Source organism: Oncorhynchus mykiss, chromosome 24 (assembly GCF_013265735.2).
Source record: "Oncorhynchus mykiss isolate Arlee chromosome 24, USDA_OmykA_1.1, whole genome shotgun sequence".
Lineage (NCBI taxonomy): Eukaryota > Metazoa > Chordata > Actinopteri > Salmoniformes > Salmonidae > Oncorhynchus > Oncorhynchus mykiss.
In genome coordinates this window covers 32,279,224-32,291,428 of record NC_048588.1, presented here as the reverse complement: position 1 = coordinate 32,291,428, position 12,205 = coordinate 32,279,224, and the positions used below count along the sequence as shown (strand labels likewise).

Sequence of the window (12,205 nt, the reverse complement as noted above, 5' to 3'; positions counted from 1 at the left end):
GGTGGATGGATTATCTTGGCAAAGGAGGAATGCTCACTAACAGGAATGTAATCAAATGTGTGCCTAAAATATTAGAGAAATATGATTTTGGTGCACATGGAACATTTCTGGGATCTTTTATTTCAGCTCATGAAACCAACATGTTGAATTGATATGTTTGTTCAGTGTAGTTCTGTGGTAGCCCCAGTGTGTTCTGCTGAGTAGGCTGAAGGATAAGAGATAGGCCTGCCTAAGGCCAGGATGTTGACCATAACCACATCAGAGAATGAAAAATGGCCTATAATGAATAGGAATGTTTTGCAATGATGTTGTCTTGATGTTACCTCCTCAGTAAATAGATTTAAAATGCATTAGACCTTCTATCCATCTGATCAATACACTGGGCGCAGGCAGACATCTAGCCACCTTTAATTTTCTGAAAATGTCAAGTGTCTATCTGCAGCCAGACAACAGCAGCACAACAATCGATAGCCAGATAAAACACCAGGAACAGTAGACTCCAGCCTCCTCCTTTTAACTACATAACTGGCAGTTCTGTCCCGGTGGACTCAGACAGCGGAGATAATTTACGGAGATAATTTACCAGGAGCCATTTCTGAATTATCACACGGCTGCTTTGAGATACCGCCACTGCCACGGACAAGAGCCCATTACCCAGTGATCCACTCAGCTATTTAACTCCTCTGTTGGACCTTATCTCCTTAACATTTGTGTGTGTGTGAGTGTGTCCATCTCAGGTGTGGTCTAGAGAGCCAGACTCCCTTATAGCGCGTAGTCCTGAATACTGATACTCCGGCTGCTATTCAGCAGATAGGGAGGGTTGGTGGTGGTGGGGGAGAGAAGCAGCAAGACAGGATGGGAAAGGGAGGAGACAAAGAGGGAGAACAATGAAAGAGGCAGTGTAGTGACCACAATGATCCCAGTTTACAGCAGAATGGAGAGACAGAGACCGATGGAAAGAGAGGAGCAGTCAGTTTACGAGCTGAACATTTTGGTCCCCTCTCTCTGATTGTCTGGTACCCCCCCCCCCCATTGAGATGAATTAGTCTGGCATTGGGAAGCAATGGTGGCAGCAACAGACAAACACACTGTAGTAACTATACCAGACCTTACAGTGACTCAGCTTGGCAATGAAGGGGACTTAAAGGAATAGTTTAACCCAAAGCTAAAGTCTCCAGGCCACCAAAGTGGTCTTGAATCTAACGGAGGTATGAAAACTTAAGATTTTAAAGTGAACCATTCAGATGTTACGACACAAATCTTTCAAGGTTACCATTCAACACCCTGGGGCTTAAAACTAAGTACATGAAGTTGGAGTGAAGAAAATCAAGCAGGCATTTTTCCTCATTAATTTGAAGGACATTTTGTTTTTCAATCTTTATTATTTACAACAAATCAGAGATAATAAAACAGTTAATTGGTTTGTATAATTGTCTCATCTCTATCTGATGAGGCGAAGAGCTCATTTATTTCCGAATTCAATGTTTATCAGTTCAGGAGCACATTTACCTAAATGTGAAAGTGTGGTTTATCTGTCTCCAGTCTTCTTCAGTATGACACACCAGTTCCCCTGGTCGTGGTAGCTTCTCTGTATGGCCACCCCTCTAACCCTGACACACAGCTCCTCTAGCTCCCCCTTCTGGAACACATGGTAGTAGCGATGAAACACTGGGCTGGGAGCAGGGGCCTGGGCTTCAGTGGGGGGGTCTAAAGTATTTTTGGAGCCTTGTTCCCCATGCTCATCCCCTCCCCTCCCCTGGTTACACCCTCCTCTCCCTCCACCCTTGAGGTGCCAGGGCACCAGGAGGTCCTGGGAGGTGAAGGCAGTGCGGTTGGTGTGAACGCTCAGTTTTGCTGGACTCTCTGTCTCACGGTGGACCTTGGTGCAGTCTGTGGCTATGCCTGAAAGATCCTGTGCTGTGTTGTGGGCATCTGTGGCATTGCCTGAAAGATCCTGTGCTGTGTTGTGGGCATCTGTGGCATTGCCTGAAAGATCCTGTGCTGTGTTGTGGGCGTCTGTGGCATTGCCTGAAAGATCCTGTGCTGTGTTGTGGGCGTCTGTGGTACTGCCTGTAAGACTCTTTGACTCCTGGTTGTTGTGGTCCGTGGAGTCGCGTGTAGGAGGACCCTGTTGTCTGGTCTCTTTGAGATATTTGGACTTCTGCTTGTTATATTCCTGTTCAACAGCCCACACATAGATCAGCGCCCGTCCTCCAGGCCTCAGCAGTCGAACAAGTTCCTCAACCACAGCCTGCCTCCGCTTCTACACACACAAACACATAAATAACTCAAACTACTACACTCGATTAAACATGAAATAAGATATGTTTTAGTTGATGACCCCTGACAGCTTGATAATGAAATAATCTCAATGTGAAATACAGAAATCATTAAATCAAGTTGAATTAAATCACTAAAAGGAAAGCATCTGTGTTGGTGTGTGTGTGACCTGTGTGGAGAGGTGGTGTATGACCGCAATAGAGATGCAGGCATCACAGGTGTCACTGCGCAGAGGTACATTGAGGGCATCTGACACAAAGGCCTGGAAGCCTCTTTCAGAGCAGATCTGGACCAGAGCACTGCTACGGTCACAGCCCACCTACACACAGGAAGGACATACAAACACACACAACTTTATTAGTCCACACAGCCCACCTACACACAGGAAGGACATACAAACACACACAACTTTATTAGTCCACACAGCCCACCTACACACAGGAAGGACATACAAACACACACAACTTTATTAGTCCACACAGCCCACTTACACACAGGAAGGACATACAAACACACACAACTTTATTAGTCCACACAGCCCACTTACACACAGGAAGGACATACAAACACACACAACTTTATTAGTCCACACAGCCCACCTACACACAGGAAGGACATACAAACACACACAACTTTATTAGTCCACACAGCCCACCTACACACAGGAAGGACATACAAACACACACAACTTTATTAGTCCACACAGCCCACCTACACACAGGAAGGACATACAAACGCACACAACTTTATTAGTCCACACAGCCCACCTACACACAGGAAGGACATACAAACGCACACAACTTTATTAATCCACCCAGCCCACCTACAAATAAGAGATACAAGTACACACAACTTTATTAATCCATATAGCCCATACGCCGCAGAAGGTAGCCTACTGGTTAAAGCGTTGGGCTAGTAACCGAAAGGTTGCTAGATCGAATCCCCGAGCTGACAAGGTAAAAATCTGTCGTTCTGCACCTGAACAAGGCAGTTAACCCACTGTTCCTAGGCCGTCGTTGTAAATAAGAATTTGTTCTTAACGGACTTGCCTAGTTAAATAAAATTACAAATAACACACATGCAACACTTGCATTGTAATCTAAACTTCCTGATTAGTAATTACTCCTTTTCCACAGTGTTCTGATGAAATAGTGAGAGGAATGAACACAACTACTGATTATAAACCTCCTATATGACCCCAGCAAACCCCATTACTGGCCTGCCTTATCGAGAGAATCATTAAGACTTTCACATCCTCATCAAAGTCACCCAACTTATACCGCATGATGAAAATTATAGCCAGACTAGCCATCCGCAACAAGTCACAGCAGAGTAGGTGAGGAGAGAGCGAGGGAAATTGATAGCAGTAATAATCTTTTGAATAAAACTCTTGTTCAGGGGAGAAATGTAATTAAGCTTCATGAGTCATTTGCTCTAGCCTATAAGGAAGGGACTGGGGGAAGGGACTAGGGGAAGGGACCGGGGGAAGGGACCGGGGGGAGGGACCGGGGGGAGGGACCGGGGGAAGGGACCGGGGGAAGGGACCGGGGGAAGGGACCGGGGGAAGGGACTGGGGGAAGGGACTGGGGGAAGGGACTGGGGGAAGGGACTGGGGGAAGGGACTGGGGGAAGGCAGGAGGAGAATTTCAGATATTCTGTTTTATCGTGCGCGCACACGCCACGAAATACACTCTCACTCTTACACAGAGACAGACACACAAAGGTCAACATTTGCATTCAATTCAAAGTAGTGAAGTTATCACTATTAGAATGGCTGAGGGGGGAGTAGAGTCTCTGCAGGTAATCAATTTTCACAAAAGTAGAGTAGCATTCACAAGGCTTCGCTATGCCGGGAACATCGTGTAGAGACTGTTTTGGAGTCTTTGAAAGCCTATATGGTATATCTAAAGCATAGTCTGAGTACCAAGATAAAAGAAAACGTTTTGTTTCATACAAATAATAAATGTTTACAAAAATAGCGTAGCGTTTATAACTGTCTATTTTCTTCATCAGGCTTCACACAGCTGAGCCGTGGAAAAAGTCAGAACACATGATAGGCTAATGGAAGAGCGAGAACAGAACAGTAGGGTCAATAAACAGGACACTCTCTTCCATAGATAGTGTTAAAAGATGGAAGTATTAATAAATTACCCTCACAGATCCCCCTTACCGCAATCACATCCGGGTTGACGCCCAGGTACTTTCCATTCCCACAGCCCACATCAGCGAGAATGCTTCCTGGTTCTAGGGAAGACAGGAAGTGACACACGCGTGGCCAGGGAGAGTGTCGAGTGCTGCTGAAGTGACAAGCGATCTCCTCGTACACGCGGTGCACAAACTCCGCCTCCAGACGGCAGGCGTCAGTCTGGCTGCGAGGGAGGAAGGGAGGCGAGGGAGGGGCAGGAGGCTGCTGGCTGTCACAGGCCGAGGGGTAACCTGCACAGAAGAGAGACCGGGACAAACGGGTCAGCACAGGTAAAGGTACACACAGAGACACATCAATCCAATCTGCTTTGAACAAATAAAAGAGCTCACCACAGTCACATGGTGTACGGCGCACCTTACGGAAGGTGAGAGAGGTCCTGGTGCCCCTCCTACTTAGGGTGAGGTTACTATGGTTACTGAGGTCAGAGGTCACTGCAGCAGGGGATTTTGGGTCACAGGCTGGCACCACATCAAACTTCCTGGGGGTTATCCTGGAAAACCACAGAAAACACTCATTTAACTAGACAGTTCCCCCAAATGGTGGTTTCCTTACTCTGTCAGCAGTCAATAATCAAGGTAAGGACATCAATCCATGCTTTTGGTTTAGTGTCCATGGTACTGTTTACACATACTAACATTTTAGCATAATGTTCACATCCTCCATAAGTGACTGTTGAGCTTCATAATAGATTTTAGGTACTCTGGATGTTTTGAACCCGAAGCGTGGATTGCTGTCATACCTGTCCCTAGACTGTTAATGGTGTAAGGAAACCAATGTAATTTTGTAATTTGGTTGAACTGTCCCTACACCCACTAGTCTCATCCTCTTCTCTCTCTCTATCTCTCTCTTACCAGTGGGTCCATAGGTATCAGCTCTCTCCCTCCCCATCTCTCTCTTACCCGTGTGTCCATAGGTATCTGCTCTCTCCCTTCATCACCAGGAGACTGCGCCGTGGCAACACTACGGCAACCGAGCGGCCTTCAGGATGACGAAAATCCATCACCGTCTGCAATGAGAGATAAATGGAACGAGAGGGAGACAGAGAGATGGCGAGAGAGAGTGACAGGATATAATGGAATTTCAGACACTGCTGAACAGGTGTGTTACAAAGCAGGAACAGATCACAACATTCTCCTCCATGAAATCACAGGCCTTACTGATATCTACATGCTCATACACACACGATCTGGGCTCTCTTCCTCCTCTCAGATCATCTGGGGAGTATCACCCCATCAACAGAACCACTCAGCTGTGACCAAATCAATCCAGAACCAGACAGCTTCTCTATGCTACAACCCCCAGCAATTATTCACACACACAAACACACACAATGTTTACTGATTCATTACCTTTTCCTGACAACTTCCTGTTAAATGATTACTGCAGAGGAAACAAAGATGTCCTCCAGTAGGTCTAACCTGTCAGTCCAGATAACCTACTGCACTACAACGTCAGAAATATTAACACATACCTACTACCTCTGTACCGGCACCCCCCTGTTTATACTGTTCTTTTTCACTGCTCCTCTTTCATTACTTGTTACTTTTATCCATATTTTTTTAAACTGCACTGTTGGTTAGGGGCTCGTATGTAAGCATTTCACTAATATGACTAATAAAATTTGATTTGAGTAGAAGCCTAACCTTCGCTTACTATTCATTTCTACTGAACAAAGACATTGCCAAACACTCAAAACTGTCAACTAGTACATTACAACTTACAAAACAGAGACGTCCCTCCATCACAAAGACATGTTACAGTATCAAACGCTCACTCAACACTGCCTACCACAGCTTCAGAGACAAGGATATGTCTTATATTATACCAAATTAACTATCAGTCAAGGCTGTCAACTTCTCTCCTACCAGTCTGGGCATAAAACTTCCTTTCACATGGAGAAGTTCCTTATCATTCTGTCAGACACGCAGCACGGTACCCGTTGCTAATGGCACCACTGCAGGAGCAGAGGAACAGAGGTTTTGATTTATTTAACCAGGCAGTTAAGAACAAATTCTTATTTTAAATGACGGCCTAGGAACAGTGGGTTAACTGTCTTGTTCATGGGCAGAATGACAGATGTTTGACGCCTCAGCTCGGGGATTCGATCTAGCAACCTTTCGGCTACTGGCCCAACGCTCTAACCACTAGGCTACCTAGTGGTTACTGGCCCAGAGCTCTAACCACTAGGCTACCTAGTGGTTACTGGCCCAGAGCTCTAACCACTAGGCTACCTAGTGGTTACTGGCCCAGAGCTCTAACCACTAGGCTACCTAGTGGTTACTGGCCCAGAGCTCTAACCACTAGGCTACCTGCCGCCCCAAAAAGATGAAGTGTCGCATCCTCTAACCCTGTCGAATCTAAAGCAGCCTCCCTGTCAGCCTGTCACAGGAAAACCTGCCCCCTCCTGTCAACCAGTCATTTACTGACAGTGTCTGCCTTGTAGCTGTGACAGGAAACAACTTCACACAGACATATGGTATCTCGTCCTCATTCCAACATCTGTCTTTGCATTTCTTTCATTAATTCACCAAAAAGAAGCAGTCTTCAAAGACACGCATCATTAACTCAGTCTATGAGACGGAACTCTCCACTAGTGTGTGTGTGTGTGTGTGTGTGTGTGTGTCTTGCGGGATCCTAAGTAGCATTGTGAGGGCCTCTCCAGCAAAGAAAGGTCTTAAACATAACTAACCCTCCATTAGACTGCAAAACCTTTACACACACACGTGCAAACTCACACTTCCCCATCCTCAATCCTTTAATTAGACTGCTACAGTCACACGCTCACAAAAACTCTGAAAAGCTTTTTCCACTGCCTTGAGAGAGAGACGGAGAGAAAGGGCGGGGGACAGAGTATAGACTTAATGTTCTGTGAGGACATTAAAACAGATTGAAGATGTACCTTAGCCCCCAGGCTTAGGGAGAGGATGAGGTCTTCAAAGGCAGAGTGAGTGTCCACATGAGGAGGAATACCTAACAGCAACACAAATAAACCATAAGCTCAATGGTTTGCCTTTAAACACCAGCACTATTAACATGAGTTATCCAAACATCAACCAGTACAAAGGTATATAAATTCCCTCTGAATAACTGACATAAGGATTGTGTTCATTTTCAGTTCCACACACTTCACAGTCTGATTCTACAGCAGCATTGATTCTACCTTCATTGTCCTCTGCCTTCTGACTGCAGAGCACGCTGCCCCTGTGTGGTCAAGGAGGGTACTACAGCTGCTGGATGAGATTAGACTCACCTTGTCCAGACTGGTACTGGTTCACAGTCAGCTGGTCTGGCATGACTTCTGTGTGTCTGTCCCTAACACACCTCTCCAGCACAGGGACACACACCTGGGGAAGACCTGGGAACAAGACCACAAACATAAATTTATAGCAAGGAAACCACTGAATATATTCCATACACAAACACCATACAATATTACGATGGTCATAGGGACTGACAAGACACACATACCTCCAGGTAACGGTTTGTCTTTGTCCACGTTGTTGTTGTCATAGCGAAACTCGTAACCAAAATGCTTCACTCTCCTGTGCTTCAGGACTTTCTGCACTGGAAGACGAACAACAATTATTAGCCAGTGACTGAAACCTGCACAGGCACTGACAGTTGGTTGATTGGTTGTTTGGGGACCTACATGGTGAATATGTAACATACAGTCTGGATTTTTTTGTTGTCATTTAGCAGATGAGTTTATCCAAAGAGACTTATATGATCAATTAGGGTTAAGTGCCTTGCTCAAGGGCACAGACAGATTTTTCACCTAGTCGACTCAAACCAGCGACCTTTTGGTTACAGGTCCAACACTCTTAACTGCTAGGCTACCTGCTGTGTGACAGTGCTTGATTCTGGAAATGGTCCTCAAGTCCTATACAAGCCAGAATGTTGAATAAAATGTATATTTGAACTTACTATGCCAATTGTCCATGGTATTGGTCCTTCAGCTGCTCTAAATTTGAGACAAAATATCTACAGGAAAGTATTGTTTGTTTGACTTTTTAAGAGCACCGGTACTGAAGTTGACGTTTCTATTCCCTGGCACAGGCGCAAAACCATGTAAACACCCAGAAGACTTTGGTTAGTATGCATGGTTCGCATCTGTATTTCTGTCTTGTGCACGTGCCTCCAGTCATGAGCAAACATCTATTTTAATTGCCACACACATAGACCCGTGTTTTGAAATTGGTTGAATAATACTTTCCTGTGGATATTTTGTCTCAAATTTCAACCAGCTGAGGTACCAACACCACAGACAAATGGCAGAGTAAGTTTAAATATAATATTTTTCAACATTAGTGACAGATAAGGGACGTTTAGGATCGTTCTATATAAATGTGTGTGCGTTGTCCACATAACTTGTAGTCGTCGCCACATTCTGTCACTAGTTGATTGGTTGACTGATTGATCAGAAGGAATAACACATATTTAGAATATCTGAACAGGGCCCATGTGTTGTGTCTGTGAAGGAGTGGTTTAAATCCGACTGCTCACCAGTGACATCCTCATCGTGGGACGTCCAGTCTATAGCATCCAGCAGGAGAGCCTCTTCCTCTGGAGACACAAACTCCTCAACCAGCACCAACCCTGGGGGGAGGTCCACACACCCCCACAACTCACTGTCCACTGCAAGGAGACAGACACAAACACAAGTTACTACAGGGAGCATAACACACACACCATTTTTTTTCTTCTTCAGATCTGACTGAGTCAACTATGGTGACCCCCACACACACCTATTTACCTGTGTTGACATAGCTCAGGTACAGTGTGACAATCTGGTCCCCACGCTGCAGCTGTCGTCCGTTGAGGGCGTGTCCTCTCTGGGCGCTGACTTCTGACCTGTAGGTCACTAGGGCGTAGGGTTTGTGTGGGGGCATAACCAGGATTTCCACCTCGCCGACCTCTTCCAGCACGTCCTGGAGCTGCTCACGGCTCACACCGTTACCTAGCCCACCGTTAGCCACCACCAGGCTCTGCAGAGAAACATCAATGTAGCTAGCATTAAAGTCCTAGACCGTGTCTGTCATTTTTTAAAATGGCTACCTAGTCACATTGCACAGTATATAGCTATTGTATTCGTGTTCAGTCTACTTTATAAACGTACAGATGTGTTCTTGCTGTCAGCAGCTAGCTACAGGTGCTAGCTACAGTAGCTAACACGTAAACTAGCTTACTCTCCCGCAAAACAAAGACTGCCGTTATTACCTTGGTGGGCTGTGATACTGTGCTTATACCCTCATGTTTCAGTAAAGTATGACTGGCTTTGATTTGCTTTCGGAGAAGTTTCTTCTCCTCTTTACTTCTCCTGACAGCTTTCACGTTTTCAGAGCAGGACTCCATGGTGTAACTACTAAATACCGTCCCACTGCTACACAGACCTGAGAAATGCTTCCGGAATCACGTAAAATACATATCCAGGCGTTGTTGTAATATCTGGAATGCGTCAGCAAAACCTAGGCAGAGGAATGCGCCTCATACAGTCGTGTCCCCTAATCAGATTTTGCGAATGCATGCCAGATTTTACAACCCCTGGATAGGTATTTTGCGGATCAGGTAATTACATCACATGCTACAGCGAGCTGGTACTAGTTTTGCTAACACCAGTCTCACTCTAAATTCTTAATTTGTGTATAGTCATGTGGGTAGCCTGTCAACCAGGGTATAATCTGTTGCTAGACTGCACAGTTGATGACATTGCACACAATCATTGGTTGATGCATGCAACGCCTGAGCAAGGGAACCAATCATAGGAATATGACGCCTAACTGCCCAGTTGATGACGTCACACGGAACCATTGGTTTTGTTTTGTATTCCCAGCGTGATTGGTCCCTGAACACATAGTAGATGATTTCGAAACGTAAAGACCTTCCATTTTCTAATCTGTAAGAACGCAAAAGGGCTGAAACGCTTTGGTGTTACTTTTATCATCTTCCACTGTCCTCAAAGAGTTGCTGAATTTTCACTTCAGTTTGCTCCTCAATTCATTCACCTCGAAGAGCGTGATAACACCAGTGTTCCCTTAACATTATTCCAATTATTTATTTGTTTAACTTAAATTGATTCACTTACATTTAAGTTATTATTGGTACCAGGTCTACTGACTCAAATTGGACTACAGCTACTTGCATGTGTTTGATTTGTGAAGGATAGTGAACTGGGCATGGTGAATCAGTCTTACCTAAGCCTTAATGTTGGGTTTGCAGGCGACTGCCGATTGACTGATCTTCAACGATCCTTGCGTCTTAAATAACTTACTCGTTATTATTTGTAGATCAGTCATTCTGTCTCGATTTCCCCATGATACATTATGGTTTTGAGATCCTTTTGTTGGTCAATTTCTTCAACACTTTGATGTTTGTAGAAATGTTTAGATAATGAATGAGACTATAACACAATTGATATGGTCGGAAAAAATCCAAAGAAAAACCAACCAGAATTTATTTTTTTTGAGATCCCATTCTTGTTCAATGGAAAGCAATGGGACCTTTGCAATTCCAGCTCCCAGATTGCAATTCCTATGGCTTCCACTTCAACAGTGTTTGTTCAAGGTTTCAGGTTTGTTTCTTCCAAAACGAGTAAGAATTTTGAGTTTTGGTACAGAGAGTCACAGTTGGAAATCAGTCTTTCGGGGTGCGACGAAGAGGACGCGCACTTGCTAATTTTACTTTTCGTCTACTTTTCTATAACATACTTCTTTCTGTATGAAATATTATAGTTTATTTACATGTTAGGGTACCTGAGGATTAAATAGAAATGTAGTTTGACTTGTTTTAACAAAGTTTAGCGGTAATTTTTTGGATTCATTTGTCTGCATGTCGAAAGAGTGGATTACTGAAATCGCTGGTGCCAACTAAACTGACTTTTTGGGTTTTTTTCTGACAAAACGACCATGCATGTTGTAGCTGGGACCCTTGGCATTGCAAACAGAGGAAGATTTTCAAAAAGTGATTAAGTGATTATTTCATGGCTATTTGTGATTTTATGAAGCCTGTGCTGCTTGAAAAATATGTTGATGTTGGGCGCCATCCTCAAACAATCACATGGTATGCTTTCGCTGTAAAGCCTATTGTAAATCGGACAATGCAGTTAGATTAACAGGAGTTTAAGCTTTTAACCGATATAAGATACTTGTATGTTCATAAATGTTTAATATTACGATTATTTATTTGAATTGCGCACCCTCCAATTTCACTGGATGTTGTCGACAGGTGTCCCGCTGACAGGACGCCTAGGGCTAAGACCTGAGAAAGGAAGTGGACATTTTGCCTGTTCTGGGAACATGAACTTTTAGGTTGCATGGAGGTTCTGATAACATTTTACTATGGTCCCTGAAAGTTTCCTCGGAGATTTTATTAATGTTCTGAGAATGGAAATTCTAAGTTACTTAGATTTTTTTTGTATAACTTCTTTATTAAAACTTTCACTGAATGTCAAGACCTTTAACACTACAATATTTTTTGAACACCAATAGGACACATGTAAATTAATTTCCTTAGGCATTAATCATGTAAACACATTTATTTTTTACTGTGACATGGCATCAGTGAGATTTGAATTTATAACCTTTGGCTCTCTATCTATGGAATTAGTCCACTTTGTCACCAGGACAGAGAGAGCCTGCTCTAATTGTTATGCATGCAAAGCTGTTCATTTTAGTCTATTCAAACAGACCCCATTTCAAAGAAAACAATCACTCATTAATATCA

General features: G+C 44.1%; 1 protein-coding gene across 1 annotated transcript; it reads right to left on the bottom strand.

The window, feature by feature from the left end:
- Nucleotides 1–1,347: 1,347 nt before the first annotated feature.
- alkbh8 (alkB homolog 8, tRNA methyltransferase) lies at nt 1,348–10,176 on the bottom strand. Its single transcript, XM_036961796.1, has 11 exons — nt 9,704–10,176; nt 9,240–9,471; nt 8,990–9,121; nt 7,955–8,050; nt 7,737–7,841; nt 7,386–7,456; nt 5,386–5,492; nt 4,816–4,976; nt 4,451–4,716; nt 2,450–2,599; nt 1,348–2,263 (listed from the first exon to the last, which is right to left on the bottom strand). The coding sequence occupies exons 1-11, from the start codon at nt 9,836–9,838 to the stop codon at nt 1,529–1,531; spliced, it is 2,190 nt and encodes a 729-aa protein (XP_036817691.1). The 5' UTR covers nt 9,839–10,176; the 3' UTR covers nt 1,348–1,528.
- Nucleotides 10,177–12,205: the final 2,029 nt, after the last annotated feature.

Bases quoted from the DNA above. Each gene is read 5' to 3' on its own strand.
- alkbh8 (XM_036961796.1), bottom strand. From the start codon at position 9,838: ATGGAGTCCTGCTCTGAAAACGTGAAAGCTGTCAGGAGAAGTAAAGAG. The intron at 9,122-9,239 runs GTAAATAGGTGT...GTCTCCTTGCAG, and splicing joins CCTGAGCTATGTCAACACAG to TGGACAGTGAGTTGTGGGGG. The intron at 2,264-2,449 runs GTCACACACACA...TTGTGTGTGTAG, and splicing joins TACACCACCTCTCCACACAG to AAGCGGAGGCAGGCTGTGGT.